At 33.0% G+C, this 24573-nt stretch overlaps 1 protein-coding gene across 1 annotated transcript in view; it reads right to left on the bottom strand.

Annotated features, from left to right (window-relative positions):
• LOC106673888 (Down syndrome cell adhesion molecule-like protein Dscam2) overlaps window positions 1-24573 on the bottom strand; it is a 390426-nt gene that overhangs the window by 100107 nt on the left and 265746 nt on the right. The window contains exon 5 of the mRNA XM_024228922.1: window positions 8321-8608. Coding sequence (XP_024084690.1) covers window positions 8321-8608 — 288 coding nt within the window. The remainder of the gene's footprint in view (window positions 1-8320; window positions 8609-24573) is intronic.

Raw genomic sequence — 24573 nt, 5'->3', positions numbered from 1 at the left:
TAGGTAGGTTTTTTACTCCATTCCCTTTCACGGGGGTGATTTCAGCCTTCATGGTTTTTATATCGCGTCTATATCTGACTAGGTAGTCTTGAGCGGACGAAGGGTAGCTTTGAATTATACGGGCGAAATAAACGCGGGTAAGGCCCGTATGGAGTCATAAACTCCCTCCCTGTCCCTGACCTAAATTCACTAGGGCCCAGAGCCTCCAGATTGCTCTTTAAAAAAAGACTGACTCTTTCAAAAATCTTTTTTGTATCGTTAAAGGCAGAATTTTTATAATTCAATATGTAAAACAACTTCCAAATTTTGATTATTTCTGTGTAAGTTAAAAATTTTAATATTTTTGTTACGGTGTCCTTGCGCGTGCTTAATGGGTTAAAAGTTGCATAAATCTCGTGGCTTCATGAATATAAAGCAACACTTCAATACCTTACAATTGATTATATTGTTTGAACATTTAATGTTGTTGTGTCAATACAAGCTTGATATGTTATATTCTACCAATATTTATGAGAATATTAAAAAAAATAGCAAGGTTGATAGGTAAATCGATGAGCCTCTGTTCTTTTCATACTTTAAGGTTTGAGGCGTTAGATTATTAATATCGCCAAGCGAAGTGTGAAGAAATGCAAAATTGATGAGATTTTATCCCTTTTCTCCGCCACATGTCTTACAGGTTGTCAACCTGCCATCCATCAAAATCCTTTAACTATTCTGTATTCAAGTTTCTTTAATTTTTTCAGAATCTGCTCTATTATTACCAGTACTGTCATGTTATCCAGCGTATTATAAACAAAACAGAACGCGTTCTTACTAACAAATATTAACAGACAGATTAAGAATTAATTAGAAATCAACGGATTTTTAATATTTATTCAAATAGTTAAAAACTGCGCCATTCTATGAGCCGGAGAGACTATTTTATAATGACCGACATTGAGAAAAAATTCCAGGAAGAGTTTTCTGCGAGCCGGAGACACTATTTTTTAAATGACCAACATGAGCAAAAATTCCAGGAACAGTTTTCTGTGAGCCGGAGACACTATATTTTAAATGACCAACATTAAGAAAAAATTCCAGGAAGAGTTTTCTGTGAGCCGGAGACACTATTTTTTAAATAACCAACATTGAGCAAAAATTCCAGGTAGAGTTTTTTATGAGCGGGAGACACTCTTTTTTAATGGCCTACATTGTGCAAAAATTCCAGGAAGAGTTTTCTGTGAGCCGGAGACACTATTTTTTAAATTTCCAACATTAAGAAAAAATTCCAGGAAGAGTTTTCTGTGAGCCGGAGACACTATTTTTTAAATGACCAACATTGAGCAAAAATTCCAGGAACAGTTTTCTGTGAGCCGGAGACACTATTTTTTAATGACCAACATTGAGCAAAAATTCCAGTAACAGTTTTCTATGAGCAGGAGTCACTGTTTTTTAATGACCAACATTGAGCAAAAATTCCAGGAAGAGTTTTTTTTGTAATGAGTAGTTTCCACTCTAGCCTGCAACAGGTGAATAAAGCTATCCATATATCGAGAGAAATTGCAGCAGCTAAAACCTGATAAACTTCCGACGGACATTATCTACTTAACGTTGTAGTTAACCTTACACAATGAATATCAAATTTAGGAATTAGAAAGTTCTGTTATAATAGCTGATTGTACTGCTAGTAACACACGCCGGAGAAATTGTTTTTTTTTCTTTATAAAACAATGGTGTTGAATATTTGATTTCATAATTCTTTTTAAACTCGTTTTAGTAACATTTTACCCAACTGGAAGAACATTGCGGCACAGCATTTATTTATGTATATCTAATTTTCTAAATGAAATTTTCTTAAACGATGATTTTATCGTTTAATGGAAACCAATGATCTAACTCAGGAGCTAACCGAGGATAGCTGGATGGAATGTGGATACAAAGAACTGGAGAAGTTTCCCTGAGCACCGTAGCTCTATAAAGCTTATTGTACTACTTCCTGCCTCCAATTATGAGCTGGAGTGTGAAAAAAGCGGTGTGCCGGAGTTTAAGAAATTCATTTTCGAACGGCAATAGCTCTACCTGTTATCCGGCGATTTTTTTTAGCAATAATAACTTAATTTTAATTAAATTATATTAATAACAATTAATTACTTCATTAGTGGTTGAATGTCTTTACAGACCAACACTTCATCCATACTCACAAGTCGTGCGGGTTTAGTATTCTAAATATATTGAATAGGATGGAATCCCCTAGTGTCATTTTTATTGTTAATGTTTTACACAGATTTATGTTAACATTTACGCCTATTTACCTTATAAGTTGTTAATCGATTGTTAGTTTTAAGTTTGTAAATATGTCACTTTTAGGTTCAAATTTACCGCCTGCACCTCCATATGAATGTTGCGGTGACCAATGGAGTAGTGACTAAAAAAAATTATAACCTAATAGAGATAAAAGTGTAATTTTATTTTAAAATAAGTCTTAAAAAACTAAAAACGATTATTAATTTTATTTTTCTTTAAAAAAATGCATTACGTTTGATTTAGAAAATTGTAATTTTATTTTAGGTTAGGTCGTAACACAATATAATTTTTTTTAAATTTTACACTTATATTTTACAAACATCTATCCGAGGTATTCAAACCTCATAACATAATGAATACTGAACACGATAAATTTATATCAGATTCACTTGTGACACCTATGCCCCTAGATCTGCCACCTAAACCAATAACTCCAAAACAAGTATCACAAGAAATACGACAGCTTCCTACAAAAAAATCACCTGGTCATGATTTGATAACAGCTGAAGTTCTTCAAGAACTTTCTAAAAACGCAGTCGTCTTTTTGACTTCTTTATTTAACGCAATTCTGAGGACTACACACTTCCCTATGCAATGGAAACTTTCTTACATTAAAATGATCCCAAAGCCCCATAAAAATTTAAGCTCCCCATCATCTTATCGTCTTATTAGTTTGTTACCCGTTCCTTCTAAATTATTCAAAAAATTAATTTACAAAAGAATTATCTACATTGCTACTTCGAACAACATCTTACCAAACCATCAATTTGACTTTTGAACCCATCATTCCACCACTCATGAACTTCACAGAGTGACTGATTTCATTACTTCGTGTCTCGAGCAGAAACTGTAACGACTGGAGTATTTCTAGATGTTTCTCAGTCCTTCGACAAAGTATGGCATGAGGGATTATTATACAAATTAAAATTATTTTTACCGCAGGCCTATTATCTGATTATACAATCATACCTTAAAGACAGATTTTTCGCAGTAAACCAGGATACGGAGATTGCAGATGACACCGCCATATTAACAAGCCAACTCTCTTCTACACAAGCTTCACTCATGTTACAAAACCACATATCAACAACAGAAAAATGGAGCAATCTTTGGAAAATAAAGTTTAATCCCTGAAAGTCACAACATGTCACCTTTACACTCCGTCGTGAGACTTGTCCTAGTATATATTTATACAATGAAACTGTTCCTCAATCCGACAAACTATTTAGGACTTACATTTGATAGAAGACTAACTTGGAATTCACACACACGATTAAAAAAACCGACACTGAATAAACGATTTAAAATTCTTTATTACCTACTCAACAGACTATCAAAATTACCATTAAAATCAAAACTTTCGACATACACAGACCTACTAAAACCTATTTGGATGTACGGGTGCCAAGTATATGGATCGGCCAAGTATTCCAATATTCAAAGATTTTTGACTCCAAAATTTTAAGACTAATTGTTTCTGCCCCTTTTTATGTAAACAGTAATACACTTCACCGAGATCTTCAAATCCTAACTGTTTTTTCATCCATCAAAACATGGTACAGACGTTTTCATAGTAAATTACAAAATCACAGCAACACACAAATACGATTACTCCATTCCCCACAATTACCACGTAAACGTCTGAAAAGAATATGGATAAGAGACCTCATAAATGATTAATATAATTTCATTAATCCAGAGCGGCTGCCAATGGGTAGCTTTCTCTATAACGCCCATAATGCCAAACAGATAATCTGAAATCCAATCTGCTGGTTGTATATAATATATGTACAGTTGTAGATACAAAGTCAAAAAAATTTTTACTCTTTTCCTTTATAATTTTCCCTCCTTTTTGCCATTTTTCAAATATCGTGTAATCAGGATTCGATTCTCGGGGGCATATGAAGTAGCCACGGAGAGCTGTTAGTGAAGATACACGTAAAGAAAAGCTTTTTCATTTCGACCAATATCTTACATAAAAATATTAATTAATTGAAAGAAGTTATTTGGTCAATCGGACCACCAAATATAATGGATATAAAAATAAATTAAGTTCAATTAAAGAAATTCATAAATAAAATTAGAGTAAATAAAATATTTTCTTTTGTTTCTATTTTTGTTTTAGTCGTTTTTTATTTAATATTTGGAATATTTCATTTCTCATAAAGGAAGTATCTCATAAAAGGTGCCTCATCTATAATATATCCATAGTCAGATCCGATTAAAATGACTTCTGGGACCTTGTTTTTCGATCTTGAAAATCGAGGTTGGGCCCAAAAATTTCTTTTTGAAACCGTTATTTAAACATAGTTTTACACTTTCAGTTATTAACTTTATGAAGTGATAAGTCCCGTCTGCCATAAAGTCGTTTTACCTGTAAATTCAACAGTTCACACCGCCACAGACAATAAAGCCGAATCCACTCGAGTTTCAACAATCTGTGGAAAATGGGCAAAATTAATTATACGTTCGTCCCCGCAAATGTGAACTCTGGTAAACCGTAAGCGGAAGGATGTAATTACATCCGTCTTTCGCACTCCCTCTGTGTCTGCCGTAGAGGGTGCTCCGGGCAACAATGCATATTTTCCCGGTGCCGATTAACAATAGAAAAGGACCCGGGCCAATTTCTTTTTTCTGCCTTTCTAAAATTACCACTTACCAGGAAATTCGAGCTGAACGCTTTTCGAGATAATCACAATTCTCCGCAGATATCAGCACAAAATCAATGTAATTTCTCCAAACCTGGACCATTATGATGAAGTTAATTACACAAAACAAATTAAAATTGAAGAATGACAGATGTTTTTAAATAAAATATAATAATTGGATTAATTTGATTTTGTTTTCTAAAATTAATTTTGACACCACCCAAAAGACAAGAAAGGCAAATCTTATAAAAATTTAATCAGGTTTTATAAAAACGTATAAAAAAAACTCATTTAAATAACTTTAAACTTTTGTTAAAATCAATAATTAAATTGTGAGAACTCTTGAAACTTTGAAACATGTAGGCTATATTATGAAATGAATATCGCTTAACTGAGACACAAGTGCTGGACGTTTATTCAAATTGAACCAAGTTTATCATTTGAACTCGGTTGAAGATATATTGAAAAACGGAAATTTATAATTTGAACTCGGTTGAGTGGTAAAATGAGTTTAAACCCTGTTGGTGCAACACTTCGGCAATACTCACAAGTCTAGCGGGGTTAGTATCCTAAAAGTATCAAAGAAGATGGAATTCCCCTGGTGTTATTTTTTTATATTTTTTATTTTTTTTGTAAAAACAGATTTATGTTAGATGACTGTTAGTTTTAGTTTTGTAAATATGTCATCTTCGAATTTAAATGCACCGTCTACCCTTTCACAGGCATGTAGCGGTGCCCAATGGAGTAGGGAGTAGAAAATATAATATAATAATTTAAAAAATTATAAAAAAATTAAAAAAGTAATTTTATACTAAAATAGATTAAAATGATGAGAGACTTTTTTAAATAAAATGTATAATTAGATTTTGTTTTCTAAAATTACTTTTGACGATATTCAAAAAATAACAAAAGCAAATCTCATAAAAATGTAATCAGTTTTTAAAAAAACGTGTGAACAAAATTGTTTAAAATAATTTTTAAATTTTTTTAAATCAATAGTTAAATTGTGAGAACTTTTGAAACATATAGGCTATATTATGAAATGAATGTCACTTAACTGTGACCCGGTTAAACCCATCCTGGACGTTTGTTCAGATTGACCCTAGTTTATCATTTGATCTCGGCTGAAGATATATTGAAAAACGGAAATTTTTAAGTTGAACTCGGTTGAGTGCTAAAATGAGTTTAAACCATGTTGATGCTACACTTCGGCAATACTCACAAGTCTTGCGGGTTTAGTATCCTAAATGTATGGAGGAAGATGGAATTCCCCTGGTATTATTATTATTATTTTTTTTTTGTAAAAACATAGATTTATGTTAGATGACTGTTAGTTTTAGTTTTGTAAATATGTCATCTTCGGATTTAAATGCACCGTCTGCCTCTTCAGAGGCATGTAGCGGTGACCAATGGAATAGGGAGTAGAAAATATTATAATAGACTTATTTAAAAAAATTATAAAAAAAATTTAAAAAGTCTAATTTTATTTTAAAATAGATTAAAAGGACAGACTTTTTAAAAATAAAATGCAATAATTGGATTTTGTTTTCAAAACTTACTTTTGACTTCAAAAGATAAAAAATACAAACGACATCAAAATTTAATCAGGTTTTATAGAAAAGTGTGAACAAAAACTGATTCAAATGATTTTCAACTTTTGTTGATCAATAGTTAATATAGGCTATATAGGTAATGTAATAATTATAGGCTAAATTATGAAACGAATATCACGTCACTGTGAAGCAATTTAACCCTCCCTGTACGTTTGCGTTTAATTTTATCATTCCAACACATTGAAGATATATTGTAAAACGGAAATTTTTGAGTGGAACTCGGTTGCCTACTAAAATGAGCTTAAATAATGTTAGTGCAATGGGTCCTAAATTTCCACTTACCCCTTATTCAACAGATTAAATATGAATGTCTACAGACTGGAAGATATAGGAAACAATTATATTCAAATTTAAAAAATTAAAATTAAAATTAAAATAAAAAACAACAACGTAAAAGTACCCAAAATGGCGAGATGAAGTTAGAGTTTTTGGTCACGCTTAGTCAAGAGATGTTGGGTAATTATAATTTGGAATAATGGTTATATTTATATTTATTTGAGGGTACAAGAAGAATAACGTCTTCCCTGATAGATAATGATAGTTTAGAACGATTTGAATTATCTTAACTATTTTGATCTATGTACAATTGGATGTTTTAGATGTGTGTTTGTTTTTGTCTTGTTACAATCGTATATAAATTTCTGAGTTCACAACTTCACAGCTGTGGAAATTTTGATGGAGCAAGTGGCTAAAGAGTAAAAAAAATTAAAGCAGTGTTGGGAAAGTATTTCAGCAGGTTTAGAAAGTTGTTTCGCATTATGCGTACAATGTTTAGAGCGGAGGCTATCATAGATCTAATAGAAATAGTCAACAACAGGGAAAATCGCAACTCGCAACTCAGACGATAGCTTTGCCACCGTCAATTATAAAAGTTAACACGGTGAAGAAACTGTCTGTAGAGGGTACGCAGGATTCCTGTGAAGATTATAGTACACGATATGCAATAAAAAAATTACAACATCAAGCCATAGGCCTAATTTGCCAAGCTTTGCCCTAGTTGTGGCAAATTCGTAAAAATGTAATGTCTAAACTACATTAATAACAATTAATTATTCCATAAGGTGTTGAATGAAATATATCTTTACAAGACCAACACTTCAGCAATACTCACAAGTCTTGCGGGTTTAGTATACTTAAATTTGAAGAATAAAGTGGAATTCTTCTGGAGACATGTTTTTATTGTTTTATACAGATTTATGTTATTGACGGTTAAATTATTTTATAAGGTGTTGAATGAAATATATCTGTACAAGACCACCACTTCAGCAATACCCACAATTCTTGCGGGTTTAGTATACTTAAATATAAAGCATAAGGTGGAATTCCTCTGGTGACATGTTTTTGTTGTTTTACATAAATTTATATTAGTTGACGGTTAAATTATTTCATAAGATGTTGAATGAAATATATCTTTACAAGACCAACACTTCAGCAATACTCACAAGCCTTGCGGGTTTAGTATACTTGAATAAAAAGAATAAAGTGAAATTTTTCTGGTGAGATGTTTTTGTTGTTTTACATAGATTTCTGTTAGTTGACGGTTAAATTATTTCATAAGGTGTTGAATGAAATATATCTGTACAAGAACAACACTTCAGCAATACTCACAAGTCTTGCGGGCTTAGTACACTTAAATATAAAGAATAAGGTGGAATTCCTCTCATGATATGTTTTTGTTGTTTTACATAGATTTGTGTTTGTTGACTGTTAGCTTTAATTTTGTAAATATAAGAATAATAATTTTCACGTCAAAATAAAAATCAAATGTCAACTTGCCATGTGATCAGATGGGCTCCTGATCCGTGAGATACGGTGCACCTGAATTCCGAAGTGGCCCCGAGCCTCACCGTGGCGACTTGGGGACTTATTTCGACTGACATTTGAGTAATGACGTTGAGCCTGATTTCAGCAGTCGCTTCACCTCCTTGGTTTGAAGAGACGCACCTGTAGAGCCCGCCGTCTTCTTCAGTCACAGCCTCAATCGCCAATACGGGGCCGAGAACCCTCGTTTTCGGACCGGCGATCACGGGCACTGGCTCGTACCCGCCCGTCACATGGTACCACCTGAAACATAATTCAACATTACTTAATTTTTCAACATCATTAATTCAACGATAAAGAGACAAAACTCTTGTATGTAAATCTGCTTTGTTGTTAAACTTGGAAAACAATCGGTTTAAACCTATTACAGCTTACTTAACTAAGTTTTAAGTTTACTTTAGTTAAATAAACTTAGCATTAATAAATAATTACTAAAACCCAAACTGCTTAGTAAAACTTTAAATAGTAACTACTAGTAACTATTAGTCTTACTTCTACTTCAATATTAACCAGGATGTAAATGAATTTTCCATGATCAATATTTTAAATTTAGCCATATTTATTCTTCTCCAGGGGCCTTATGTTTCATATAGTTCAGTTTTTCAGAAAATTCGATTGCCTTTTAATGATTTAAACACGTTGTGAACATTGATTAAGGATGTGAAGTTGTAAATTTTGTTCTAAAAATCTTTCCAGACTTCATGAACATCAAAATAGGTTTATTGTTAAAAAATTCCATTATTTAAACTTTGCTTTAGACAACCTAGCACTGGGCTTAATTGAATCGCCCGAGATTAACGGCTTCGTAGCACGTAATTGACTTGACAATATGCACAATATTCGGGCAGTTTTCAAACAAAAAAGATATTAAGGTACATTAACAGTGCAAAAGCGAAAAGCACCTTGTTTTTGATAAATTTTAAAATTTTATTTAAAATCGAAAAAAAGCTTTGACAACATATGAAAATAAATTCTATTTCAAGACTATCCCAAATATGTTTAGTAAGACAGTTGTTTGGATGTTGTGCGGCTAGGTAAAATGAACCGAGGCAGACCACCTTTACGAGTTTAGCTCCAGTTCGAGTAGAAGTTGTTGGCCCATTCTCGGTCCATGTCAGCGCTGACAGCTGACAGCCGGGCCCAAGCCTCTCCTGGAAATGTTTACACCAATTTACCGACGGGGCACTTTTCCGTAAGCCACGGCTTCAACAACATGACAAACAGGCACATGTGAATTAATTTGCACGGATAAAAGAAAATAGACGTTGTTACAATACTAATTGTAAAAGTAAATTGTTTTTAAGTGGGGACGATTGTTCATTAAAACCTGAAAAGCTTTTAGCTTGAAAATCTGTCAGGCCGATGTTCGATTAAACTTAGGCTATAGAAAGCAGACAGATTAACGTTCGATTGTATTATCATCATTTAACACTTTTTTACTAAGCTTTTACCAAACGCATTTGGGATTAAAGAAGATTCTTCATATAGATGATCAGACTTAAACATTTAATTAGTGTTCGTTAAAACTTACTTTGAAACAAAATTCACAAAATTATCATTTCGAATATGTGATCTATAAAGAACAATATCAAGCGTCAACAATAATTACACAACACAATCATTAAAAATAAAATCAAATATATACGTATATATAAACTCCTGCTCAAAATTAACGCACCACCTTAATTTTTAAACAGAAATTCTTTTTAGAGAAATCCAGCTAAATCTCTTCATGTTTATTCTCTTTTTTATGCTTCACAATCCCACAAAAGTAAACAAGAATTGTTTACAATCGTGTTAATCCGCTTTGAAATGGATTTGGTAAGATACACAAGAGTTTCCTCCTGGTTTATTCCTCAGTTTCACTGCATCTGCTTAACAGACACCATTTCTTTTGGAAGTTTAAACTTTAATTTAGAACTTATGGCGCNACCATTGAAAAATCAACGTTGGTGCGTCTAATTATGTCTCGGCACATTTCATTTTGTTAGTCTCATACCAAAAAATAGGAGAATCACTTTTCGACGCACCATTCGTTACAAATTAATTTTAGTAGGTTGGAAGGAAAATAAACAAAACCAATATTATTAAAACCTTCAAACACAATGTAAAAATTAAAGAAAAAATCTTCACAAATCAATTTGATTAAGGTTTAAGAGTATTTTTTTCGTCCGATCATCGTTTTACGATAGATTAGGCTACTGCAAATGGAGGTCTGTTCGAACAATCGTTATAATGATTTTGAATATTTTTGGTTTGGTAACAAAGACGATTGTTACATTTATTTAATTTTTTTACTTTACCAGAAAAAAAACTCTTAAACCTTAATCAAATTAATTTGTGAAGAATTATTTTAAATTTTTACTTTGTAACGATGAACTAAATTATCGACCTGCTGGATACAAGAAGTCTTTTCAGAGGATCTTCGGAATAGGTCAAAACAGAGAAAACTTCCTTACCGTTTTCGCCGAGCTTTCGACAGTTTTATACTGTCATCTTCAGGGCTTTAAACCTTAATAGAGAATTAAACAACATGGTGTTTTGGGCACAGAAGTACATTATGTTTTTTGGGGCTCAGCATCTCATATAAGTTTAAAAAACCAATAAAATCCTCCTTTTTTTAGTTTTTGAGGTACATGTGATCACAGTGCGTTTCTTAAATATATAATACATATACAATTAACTTATTTTAAAATTTAAACAACAATACAGTAGGATCACAGATCAAATCAATAACCGTAAGGAAGTTTTCTCTGTTTTGACCTCTTCCAAAGATCCTCTGCAAAGACTTCTTTTTTACTTTGTGTTTTAATAATGTTTTAATAATATTGGTTTTGTTTATTTTCCTTCCAACCTAGTAAAATTAATTTGTAACGAATGGTGCGTCAAAAAGTGATTCGCATATTTTTTGGTATGTGACTAACAAAATAAAATGTACCGAGTCATAATTAGACGCACCAACATTTATTTTCCTATGTGATCCAAAAATTGACTCACTTTCTTTAATTAACGTATCAATCAAAGGAAATAAGCGTCGAGTCAGATTTAAACGCACCCACGTTGATTTTCCAATGGTGCGTCAAAAATGACTTTGATATATATACAGGGTGAATTGCTACTCGTGCTACAAACTTCTCCAGTAGATTCTTCACCCTAAAATGAACAAAAAAGTTCATATTGTCCATGGTCCGATTCTCAACCATTTCAGAGTAATTTCGCTTTTTATCGATTTTGAAAGATATCACGTCCTGGCGTCGGAAAATCGTGATATCTTTTAATCTAAACANGAGGTCACGATAGCTCAAGTGATTAAGGCAGCGGCGTATCTAGCCGAAGGTCGTGGGTTCGAATCCCGCTCGCGACACTGACTATATATATATATAATTTTCACATGCCACAAAATTACAAAATTAAACTTATCTATTCTTTGTATGTAAGGTCTTGGTTGAGATAAAAAAAGTCAGTGTCATGAGTAGGATTCGAACCCACGACCTTCGGCTAAATACACCGCTGCTCTACCACTTGAGCTATCGTGACTTCGATCTTCTCGGACACCAACTCTCCACCTCAACCTCCAACTGTTCGCATTTTGCCTCTTTTGGCATTTTCAAATGTCGTGTATTCAGGATTGGATTCTCAGCGACTTATGAAATGGCCACGGGGAGCTGTTTAAGTAAGTTATACTTCGTTTACTTATTAAATATTAATCCATTTACGTTTTAGTGGTCAATTGATCAAGTTACTTCTTTCAATTAATTATTCTTTCTATGTAAGGTCTTGGTTGAGATAAAAAGTCAGTGTGATGAGCAGGATTCGAACCCAAGACGTTCCACTAAATACGCCGCTGTTCTACCACTTGAGCTATCGTGACCTCAATCCACTCGGACACCAACTCTAAATCTCAACCTAAACTGTTCGAATTTTGCTTCTTTTTGGTACTTTCAAATGTCTTGTATTCAGGATTGGATTCTCAGTGACTTATGGAATGGTCACGGGGAGCTATTTAGTGAGGTTATACTTTGTTTACTTATTAAATATTAATCTATTTACGTTTTAGTGGTCAATTGACCAAGTTCCTTCTTTCAATTAATTATTCTTTGTATGTAAGGTCTTGGTTGACATAAAAAAGTCAGTGTCACCATAGAACCCAAGACCTTCGGCTAAATACGCCGCTGCACGACCAGTTTATCTATCGTGACTTCGATATTCTCGGACATCAACTCTACTTCTCAACCTACAACCGTTCGAATTTTGTTTCGCGATTCGAATCCCGCTCGTGACACTGACATTTTTATCTCAACCAAGACCTTACATAGAAAGAATAATTAATTGAAAGAAGTAACTTGCTCAATTACCACTAAAACGTAAAATAGATTAACCTTATCGTTATGTTTGTGGCAATATCGGGAGAGCGCTGTACCCAATTTATCTTTTCCCAGTTCTTCTTTGTGGTCTTATCCTCAATTACAACCAGCACTAATTAAAGAAAATTCCGAAACTACTAGTCGAAAAAATAATATTACGTATTTATAACTCAGTTAAATTTTGTCTGGAGAAAAATTATTCATATTTTATTATGCCGTATCACAATAAGTTCAAGGCTGGAAAAATGCAAACGCCCCGGGGTAGATTTACCCACCTTATTCACTGGATCCATCTGGTTATAACTTATTCAGATCTCTCACGCCTAACGTGGGAAATGAAAAATGTGTATGGAACACATCAAAACTTGATGCCTTGACATTATTCATCTTTATGTGGGGTAGATTACGACTTAGAACGGAATTAAAACAGGCAACTAAGGCTAGAAAAAAACATATATGTAGCATATGTATATTGGTTTTGATTCAGCTCGAAAGATTCACTTTTTCCTTGACCCATTGGTATTTTCTATACTTTCTGCAATCAACTACGTTACTTATTGTACGGTGCAATATTGATCGACAACATTCATTCCGAGTTAGGGGAGTGAGTAAAAAAAAGGCAAATACTATGACTTTAAAATTAAGAAATAGTCAAAAAGCAAAAGTTGAGCGCCAGTCGTTGTATATATTAAAAACCCAACAAAAGAATAAGAAGCAAGTTAAATGGAAAAATAAATAAATTAATGAAAATATCCCACAGTGGGGCAAAGGGGGCAAAAATTGATATCCTAAAAACTGAAAATTTGATAATCCAATTTTTTTACAGTATTTCAGCCGAGGTCGAAGCGTCCGAAAAAAAAGTTTTATTACACTACCTCATTCTTGACCGTTCCTCACAAAATGAAACAGCCGGTCACTAAGAAGCGCATATATGTGTATTATTAATATTAAATTTGAATTATGTTATTAGCATATCTGCGGCTTACAGTTTACTTTTGTCTGTTCTGAATTTGATGCTCTGTTTATCTCTGTTAATGTAAACCATTTCTAAAAATGTTACGCTTATGCTTGTTTTGTTCCGTGCTTAATATTTTTGGATTGTAGAAATCGAAATTGGGTTGTGTTGAAAATGAGATTAGCCAGTACTGTAGGATTTTGTTTGGGATTTTCGCAATCATAGTTATGTTGTTTTATCCTCTTATCCAGATATTGAGATGTAATTTTGATGTAAGTTGCCTGACAATCTGTACAATTGATCGTAAATTACATCAGGCGTGTTATAGGTGTGGGATCTTTAAGTTTGGAAAAAAAGTTGTGAATAATTTTATACTTGTTGAAGTCTATTTTAAAGTTATCAGAAGAAAGAAATGTATCATTTTTATTGTGTTCGTGATAAAACAAGTAGATGGTACATTAAACACAGATCGCTATTTCAACATTACATCTCACCATCCTCTTCATACAATAACAAACACGGCCAAAGAGCTATTTCACAGAATTACTACCCTGAGCCATGAATTTTTTTCACTCATCCTAGCAATAACTACTTTAAACCCATAATCACAGAATAATCTACAACTACAACTCAACACTCACACCAACCAATATCACTATAACACTTCATTAATTGTATGAAACACAGACAAACCAGCATATATATCCATTTCATTCGTTCACGGCCTGTCACACAAATTAAACATATTTTTTCTTCAGATAACTTTATAAGATTCTTCATAGTCTAAATCCCCAACAATTTATCTCTCCTTTCCCTAAAAATCCCCGTCTATAAAAATCCTGATAGGATAACTAGGCTGGAACGACAAATCATTAACCGTTTTTCCACTGTCGGCCCTTTCACCTTAAAGAAGCCGAATTATCATAGAAAAATGAATTTTTATCCCTACTTCCTTCCCTACTCCTTGAAAATCAAACATATATATAAACAAAAACAGGTTAATATCTCTCTAACATTTTAACATGATACAAAACCATGACACATCACAGAAAACACACACTTGGACAATGTGTACAGTACAAATCCTTTGTTTAAACTTTAAATTTCTATAAATTCACTAATTTCGTTGTCCGCTTGACCAATTAATATATTACATATAATTAAGGTTTTTAGTTGAGATAAAAAAGTCAATGGCACGAGCGGTATTCGATTTGTAATATATTAATTGGTCAAACGGACCACGAAATTAGTGAATTTAATGATTTAAAATGAATTTTACTTTACTAAAAGCTCTTTGTGGCCATTTCATTTGTCGCCGAGAATCCAATCCGATTACACGACATTTGAAAAACGGCAAAAAGGAGGGAAAATTCAAAAGGTGGGGTTGAGATAGGGAAGTTAGTGTCCGAGTGGATCGAGGTCACGATAGCTCAAGTGGTAGAGCAGCGGCGTATCTAGCCGAAGACCGTGGGTTCGAATACCGCTCGTGCCATTGACTTTTTATCTCAACTAAAAACCTTAATTAATTTAAATTTGTATATTGAATTAATTAATCTTCATAAAAGGTATTGGTCGAGATAAAAAAGTCAGTGTCGCGACCGGGATTCAAACCAATGATCTTCGATTAAATACGCCGCTGCTCTACCACTTGAACTATCGTGACTTCGATCCGCTCGGACACTAACTTCCCATCTCAACCTCACTTCCCGAATTTTCTCTCCTTTTTGCCATTTTTTGTGGGTTCGAATCCCGCTCGCGACACTGACTTTTTTATCTCGACCAATACCTTTTATGAAGATTAATTATTTGAATAAAGTTAATTCGTTAATCGGACCACGAACTGTAATGGATTTAATAATTCTGAAGTATATCTTCATGAATTCTCTCCGTGGCCATTTCATTTGTCCCCGAGAATCGTCTAGACTGTTGAAAAATGACAAAAAGGAGCAAATTTCAAAAGGTTAGGTCTTACATGTATTTATATTTATTTTATCATAATTTATAAAATATTTATAATCCCAGGACCTGAAGATGTTCTGAATAAAGATCGAAACGTTGCACCATAGAGAAATGTTTTTCTAAAGCCTACGTCACACCAGACCTCATCTCCCGATCTCTAAATAATCGTTTTTTAAAATAAACAATTTATTGATCAAACTCGTTAAAATATGCGTTTCGGTATTAGCTAATAATAAATACTCAAAATTTTATTCAGAGCGTATAGAGGAGTGGGAGAAGTGTATTGGGAATGATGGACGGTATTTTAATTAATAAACTTGTTTTAAATCGTTTATTTTATTTCTTTTTATTTTATAACCATAAACCTGAATTATTTTTCGGACAATCCAATATATTAAAATAAAATAAAGTATTCTGCAATCATAAAACCCATCAATAAAATTTACAAAATCCTATCATAACTATGCGCTCTGCTCTATTCAAAATGCCATAACCAAATTTTTTAAAAGCCTCCCCAATTGTCGGTCAACTTCGGACGCACAAAATTAAGTTGCGAGTGGCAACTGGTAGATGTTCAAGGTGTTCCTCCGGCGGATTTCCTTGACAGCCTACTTTATTGCCACGTCGGTGCGGAAATCGTGCTCCTCATTGAGTCACAAATACCCTTCAGGTTTCCATTCTCATCCTCCGTCCACGATCCACATAAAGAAGAAAATCCGACGAACGCCGGGCGTATTTTTTTCGTCTATCGCCTATCAGACTGAGCTCTCCTGCTGACCCGGACGTGGGAAAATCGTCCTCCTTGTGACAACCAAAAATCCCCTTTCGGTTAACCATCTGAATCACTCGGTCCAGGATGGCTTTTTCAGTCCGTTTCCTTGGGTCGCCTGGAAACGACTTGTCTCCGGTCGTTGCGCTCTGTACTCACCTCGCCTGTAACTTCTCCTTTCCGCCGGCGCTCCAAACCTTCGCCTCATTTCCTCTTTTTTAAATTTTATTTACCTTCAGTTCAAATTCTGAAGAAACAAAACCTACACTCGTTCTAAATTTGACCAACTTTGGTCCTGACCTGAGATCATTCTATTCTGCGGTTTCCTCTCCTCTTTCCAAGATAAGTGTAAACTTTTAACTCCTGGGGGATGGATCACAAATATTTATTTTACATCTTTTTTTGTAAGGAAAACAGATAGATGCTAATACTATCTATCTAATTCTTTGGTTCGGATTTATGTCACCCCACTAGGTACCCAAACCAAAGAATTATTTCTTGATACCATCTTTTGGTTTTTCTCCTCATTTATTTGATATCATTGAATGCAATCTTGCACGTTAATTTCTTATCCTTTAAAAAAATCGACTGAAATGTTCAATATTATTGAAATACTTAGAAATAAAGGCTTATTAAAAAAAATTAATTTCTTAAACTATTCCTTTGTCTGTTCCTAGACCCCCATTGGTACGAGCTTTTGGACACGCATCTAATATTTTTTGACTTAGTATCACTTAAAAAGTTTTCACAGAATTTCGTAATTCCACGTCTGCAGTCTTTGTTAATATTGTAATTAAATTAAAAAATTAAATGCATCTATAAACTCGATATCATCTGCAAAATTGATTAATTTTTGACTATGATTATATGTTTAGAATTTTTTAAAAATAATCAGTTGACTAATTTAAGATTTTTTAATATATTGATTGCCCGGCCATATAACCCACTGAATATATATCACTAAATATATTCAGTAGTGTCAAAACAATTTTTTTTTATACTAAAAGAAAGACCATTATGTAGAATTCGACTAAATTAAAGAGTTAAAATAGACAACAAAAATTGTTGCCGGAAAGCAGCATTGTTTCCCAACAACAGTAGAGGAAACCTGCGGACTAAAGCAATAAACTATAGTGTCAGGGGTAAATTAAATGTTTCTGGTTTTAACCGCAGAGAAAGAGAAAAAGCGAGAAATAGAGAGAGAGAGAGAGAGAGAGAGAGAGTGAGAGAGAGAAAGAGAGAGAGAAAAAAAGAAAGAGACAGTTTTTCCTTTATTTATATATGTTTCCGAAAAGCTAGAAAGCTAGAATGAATTCTAAACGATGTCTGAGTTCCTTACCCCGCGGTTTCATCCGTTGAATAATAAACTCACCCCCTCTTACGGTCCTAATCACCCCTGCTAATTATGTCTAGTCGAAAAAAGTAGAAAAAACCCGGGTAACAGTAATTTTTTCGAAGCATTTTTTTTAAAAACTCGTTTTAAATTTCTACGGTGAACCATATGTAATAGAAAAAAGTCTCTCCCGTCAGCATTATGGAAATGTTTTGTGATAATTTGTTTTGGATTCATTTTTAGCAACATGTGTTTTAATTAGGTTAGAAAAGCGTACATTCAATTTACTCGTATGTTTTAACGTTTACAAAGGAGGGTATCTTTATTTTTTATAGAATAAAATAGAAATGCTTTTTATTTCTTTTCCTCAAAATAACAACATACAAATTTACACATTTGAGATATCATCTGTCTGCGGAAGTTGGCACACATAATATGTATTTATATAAGAGCCATTGAATTATACAGAATGAACTACAGAAAAAAATAACAATACAATAAACAAGCGTACATACCTAGTCCTGCCATAAGAAAAAGGGCCATTAAGGAATAGAGAAACTTGATAATTTGAAAAAGAAATTTATTTTAAAAAACTCAGCAGTGGCTGGAGGAAAATGTTCCGGAATTCATTCAGGCTTCAGATTGGCCTTCGGGAAGCCCACATTTGAATCCTCTGGACCACAAGGTGTGGTCCCATCTTGAGCTTATGGCGTGCTACAGGAAACACGCCAATTTAGAGAGCCTCAAGTCCGCTCTGCTAAAAGCAGTTGAGAAATTTCCTCAAGACGTGTTGCGTACTGCCATAGATGATTGGCCCCGAAGACTAAAAGCTTGTGTGAAGGCAAAAGGTGGTCATTTCGAGTAATATTATTTTATTTCAATCTTAAAAAATATTGGATTTTTTAAAATAAATTTCTTTTTTAAATTATCAAGTTTGTCTATTTCCTAATGGCCCTTTTTCTTGTAACAGAACTTATGGCAGGACTATGTACATAAACAATTTCTCAAAATGTAACAAATAAATTAGTTTAATATATGTGCGTAGCCCATTTATAGCACACAAGAACTATTAATAAATATATACATATGTATACAATACTCAATTTAACATTCTCAAAAAATTAATTATTCAGAAATCGTGAGATGCGGTCTGGTGTGTTGTAGATTTCAGAAAAAACATTTTCTTTATCGTGCCAACGTTTCGATCTTTATTGAGATCGTCTACAGGGCCTGGGATTTACAAACATTGTTTACATTTAACAAATACATTTAGGATGTGGAAAAGTGAATTTATACAATGCAAAATATATTTTTTTATATTTAATCGAAGTATTTCATCTCACTCAAAGTGTTTGTCTTCTGTGTAATTGTGATATTCTTGCGTGTCGTGTTGAAAGTGCCAGTGAGATTTTGCTGTTTTATGTTTATATACGTAGGATTTTGAAGGGGTGGGGAAGGAAGTCGACACGCAAGAATATCACAATTACACAGAAGACAAACACTTTGAGTGAGTAAAAATACTTTGATCGAATAAAAAAAAAAAAAAAATATTTTGCATTGTATAAATTCACTTTTCCACATCCTAAATGTATTTGTTAAACAATGTTTGTAAATCCCAGGCTCTGAAGATGATCTCAATAAAGATCGAAACGTTGGCACGATAAAGAAAATGTTTGTCTGAAACCTACATCACACCAGACCGCATCTCACGATTTCTAAATAAATATCGATTAACGGTCACTAATCACCACACATCCTCAAAAAAATAAATAGACTTCGATTACCATTAATAATCACACAAAATTTTGAAGTTATAGATTCAAGTAGTAAAACACGAGACTAGATAAATAAATAGATGGATAATTAAAAACATAACTAATAAAAAATAATAATAATGATAATAACTTTATTTGCGAAAAGTACAGTTCTACAGCAAGATAAAACATAAATAAGGATTATAAACATAAAATAGGAAACATTTTAGGATAAAATAATAACACCATAATTAAAAGAAATTCATTTAAGTCTGAACATTTTCGTCTGAAACCTAAAAGCTATGTTTGTAAAAGGTGGCAGGAGTTATGCCAGGAAACAAATTTGCTAAAAGTTAATTCAAAAGGACTGAGAAGGTGTATAAGACCAAATAAATGAAAGAAAAACACAAATAATGAAGAGAGAAAACAAAATTAAAATAAAATGCAATAAATTCAAATAAAGATAAAATAGAAATTAAAGAATACCATGATTGCCATATGATGTCAAATATACTACAAAAAAGTTCAAATTATAAATTTAAAATTTTTACAGTAATAAATTTTTTGAAATCATAATACAAATTAAATTTGTTAAAATTAATTTTACGATTGTAAAGAAATCTAAAAACAACATTTAATGAAAAATTAAAGGAATAATTAGTATTTACTTTGGATGTGAAAATATTAGTCACTACCAGTTTGATACTTATTGTTTCATTCAGCAAAAAGGTTATTTTTAAAGACATACATACAAGAACATTTTAAAAACAATTGTTTAAATGTTAGAACCTGAAAAATATCATATAGTTGATTGGTTTTAAATCTAAAAGGTTTAGAAAGAATAGTTCTCTAAAGAGAATTTTGAGTTATGATTAATGGTTCTAAATAATAATTACTGGTTCGAACCCATGTACCAATACCATAACAAATGTTAGACTGAACCAAAGGAAAATATACTGATTTTAAGAATTTTAAATTTAGGATATTTCTTAATACACTGAATTTATAAAGGAGTTTTCTCAGTCGCATAACCAAAGAATCAATGTGTAACTTAAAATTTTTGAAAACCTAGAGTCTAATATAACTCCTGTTTGCGCCAGCCATCTCATTTTTAAATATACTTTGTTTTGGATTATTGTAATCCCTAATCCTACACCCACGCTCCTTGCAAACCCAGTCTTGTTCTACTCTTATGATAGAAAGGTCCTCACGTCTCTCTTTTCTCATGCTTTTCTCCCGTATTAAAAAAAAGTCTTTAATCACGCGACCACGAAAAACCCTCTGTGCTGCTGCATCGATCTCTTCCACCTGAATTCATCGGATATTCTGCGACGAAGTCAGAGGAATCGGGCCCGAGCTCCCTACACTTCTTGCAGCAAGCATCTGAAGGAAGGTGGTAAGTCCCCTATGAATTTCTCCCTTCATTTATTTTAATTTAGAATTTGCTTAAGTTTATTTTATTAACGTTTCCTTTTTTAAAATTATTGTTATTTTTTCTTACACGGCATTGGCCGTAACACTCCTAAATATTTAGTATTATTTGTAATTGGTATGGAGGAACAATTACAGTTAAATTACTTAATACATGTATGGAAACGAAATTTAAAGCTCTTTAAACCTAATCTTATACTTAATGGAAAATGTAAGACATTATTTATTAGATGATTTACGATGATTTATCAATATTTAAAAGTAAACAGTTAGAAGATAACCATGTTTTAACAAGTTTAACATAATTGTTAATAGACATAATCATATTACCAATTATCTTTCCAGAAAAAAATCAAGCACTTATCATCAACATTTTCAATTTTAAAAGATCATTAATATATTAAAAAAATAGGGGCCCTAACGTCTAAAAATAAATTGTTAAATATATTAATTTAATGATTAAATTCTTTTGTCAGTTGATTTCTATATTTTAATGCATGTATTACATAATTGTACAGTTCCTGTCAATTTCGTCCATTTAAAAATTCGAGAAATATATTCCGATTTAATTCGAATGCACGTAAAAAAGTTTTTTGTAGTTCGGCAGAATTGGACAAATACATACAAAATGGAAGACAGTTTCATCTACTAGCATATTGCAGAGAGAACACTTATGCCTCTCCTAGCTTTTAGTGTACGAACAATTTAAATTTAGCATTTCACTCTTATTTTTTTGAAACAATTCCTTAAAGAATGGAATATGTCCCCCGGATGCAGGCAATGGAAGGAGTTTCTGAAGGAAATCAAACCTAAAGAAGCGAAATGGTTACTCTTTAACTCTAGGAGGGAAATAAGGACGCTGATATATATCCTAACGGGCCATTGCCCCTTGAGAAGACACCTCTTCATAATGGGTATTCTACCAGACCCCTTTTGCCGCTTTTGTGAAACAAAGGAAGAAACGGCTCGACACTACCTTGCAGAATGCGATAGGTATGCTAGGGAAAGATTTGAAACTTTCGAAGGAGAGGACATCACCAAAACACTCCCCAAGATAAAACGGTCCAAAATCTTGGGGTTTGTGAATAGGTCCAAAAGGTTTATGCAGGACTCGTGAGCCGACCAGGTCCCGGACCTTTTTAGGGATGGGGTACGGGCCTACCTAGGCTTTTAACCCCTCGGGTCCTGGTCACCCGCCCTGCTTAATATATATATATATATATATATATATATATATATATATATATATCGTTTTACATGTTTGTTAACTAAAAAATTATACCAAAATATTTTTTTTTGAAATTATCTCTTCTACTAATTTCTTCCTATGACTTTGACTTGAACATTGAAGGGCTCTTTGAATATAGTTAACACGCAGGTAAACGGTAAAAATGAACAAATGCAATCTGTTAGTTTTGAGATAAAGGACATCATTTGGACAACTCTCGGGCATGTAGAACAATTTTTTAATTAAGTGCCTCTGGACACTTTCGACTTCTTCATATTTCATTTTAGTAGGTTTCGTGGTCCGCTAGGCCAAATAAATTCTTTTCAATTAATTAAGGTTTGGTTGAGATAAAAAAGTCAGTGCCAGGAGCGGGATTCGAACCCACGATCTTCGGCAAGATACGCCGCTGCTCTATCACTTGAGCTGTCGTGTCTTCGATCCTCTCGGGCACTAACTTCCCATCTCAACCGCACCTTTTGAATTTTTCCTCCTTTTTCCCGTTTTTAAAATGTCGTGTAATCTATTTGATTCTCGGCGACAAAAGAAATGGCCACCTTTAGTGAGACCTTTAGTGAAGTATACTTCATTTTGCTTATTACATTTTATTAGGTTTCGTGGTCCGGTTGACCAAATAAATTCTTTTCAATTAATTAAGGTTTTGGTAAAGATAAAAAAGTCAGTGTCACAAGCGGGATTTGAACCCACGACCTTCAGCTAAATAAGCCGCTGCTCTACCAATTGAACTATCGTGCCTTCATCTTTATCGATTTTTATCTCAACCAAAACCTTAATTAATTGATAAGAATTTATTTGGTCAATCGGATCACGTAACCTAATAATATAACCTAATAACTACACGACATTTGAAAAATGGCAAAATGGAAGGAAAATTGAAAAGAAGGGGTTGAGATGGGAAGTTAGTGTCCGAGTGGATCGAAGTCAAGTGATTAGAGCAGCAGCGTATTGAGCCGAAGGTCGTGGGTTCGAATCCCGCTTGTGACACTGACTTTTTTTATCTCAGGCAAAACCTTAATTAATGGAAAAGCATCTTCATATTCTTGAAACCACCAGTTATGTGCGGCGTGGCATAAAATTGCTTGTGATACAGAATCAAACCCCATATATTTTGTTGTAAGAGGCATATCATCTTTGTTTATGAAGGAGTTTCAAACTTTCCCTAGGCCTAGTTTACAGGTTCTATTTTTTTCTTTTAAATGTTTTCGAAATGAAGTCTGAGGGGTCACCGTAAGCCCAATTACTTTACTCTGCCACAACTTTATTTTTTTTTATTGACAATGTAATACTTTGATCATATACTATCTTGGGGGTAATAAACAGAGAATTGGCCACTGTTTTTTGTTTGTTTGTACAAATTACTACTTTACTGCTAGTAATGTGAGTCACTTGGTGCACATTATGACTGTAATAGAAAGAGTAGCGTGTAGTGGTAGAAAATTGTTTTATTGAGTAATGCAGGACTATTTTAAAGACTATTTTAAATAAAATAAAATAATTTGTTTAATGTTTTTAATATTAATGCATAATAAGAGAAAACGAATAAAACCAAATTGAAGGGGACCAGACTGAACAAAGATTTCAGTTAAAACATAAAATCGGGGATATCTTGTCATCTCCAACTGCCACGCTTTTTAAACCCAAAAGAAAAACATTTTTATAAAGATTAATATAAATTTTTTAAAATTTTTGATTGTAAAAATCAATAAATGTTAAAATAGACAGATATTCCACGTAGCGACTATTTGCATAACGGTCAGGAAAAATCTGTACCGACGGGCGGAAAAATCTAGAATCATAAACACGAGAAATGAGCCTCTTTTTTCTAGATAATTTAATTTCATTGGTAAGGAAGAGTTTGAATTTTGTATGCACAACTTTTAGCTTTATTGTTCTTACCCCCTCGCAGTGCTCTTTGGGCTCTTCACAATAGATGGGTTACTTTCTAGTATAATAAAGCTTTATACCGCGCGTTATTTTTTATTGAAGAACAGCTTGTTCTTTATTTTCCTCTGGTTTCAAAATTTCACAAACCACAACCGGCACAACGTTATCTGCACAAATATTACTTCCGCTTAGATTTTTCTTAACGAAAGTTGGAAAACATTAAGTATCAAAATAAAGATTTAAGTGTCTTGAAACTTCTGGGCAATGATATTTATGAAAAATTGTTTCGACGAACTATTTTTATTGAAAAGTCTGTTAAAAATCATTTTAAAAAAGGAAAGCAATAAAGAGTCTATAATTTTATAAAAAATGCATTAGAGTTCTTGGTTCGATTGACCGAACAACGTTTTTAAATTAATTAATCTTTATGTAAGGCATTGGTTGAGATAAAAAAAGTCAGTGTCACGAGCGGGATTCGAACCCACGACCCTCGGCTAATTACGCCGCTTCTCT

Source organism: Cimex lectularius, unplaced genomic scaffold, assembly GCF_000648675.2.
Source record: "Cimex lectularius strain Harlan isolate CLEC.00 unplaced genomic scaffold, Clec_2.1 scaffold12, whole genome shotgun sequence".
NCBI lineage: Eukaryota > Metazoa > Arthropoda > Insecta > Hemiptera > Cimicidae > Cimex > Cimex lectularius.
This window is presented reverse-complemented; position numbering and strand designations above follow the sequence as displayed.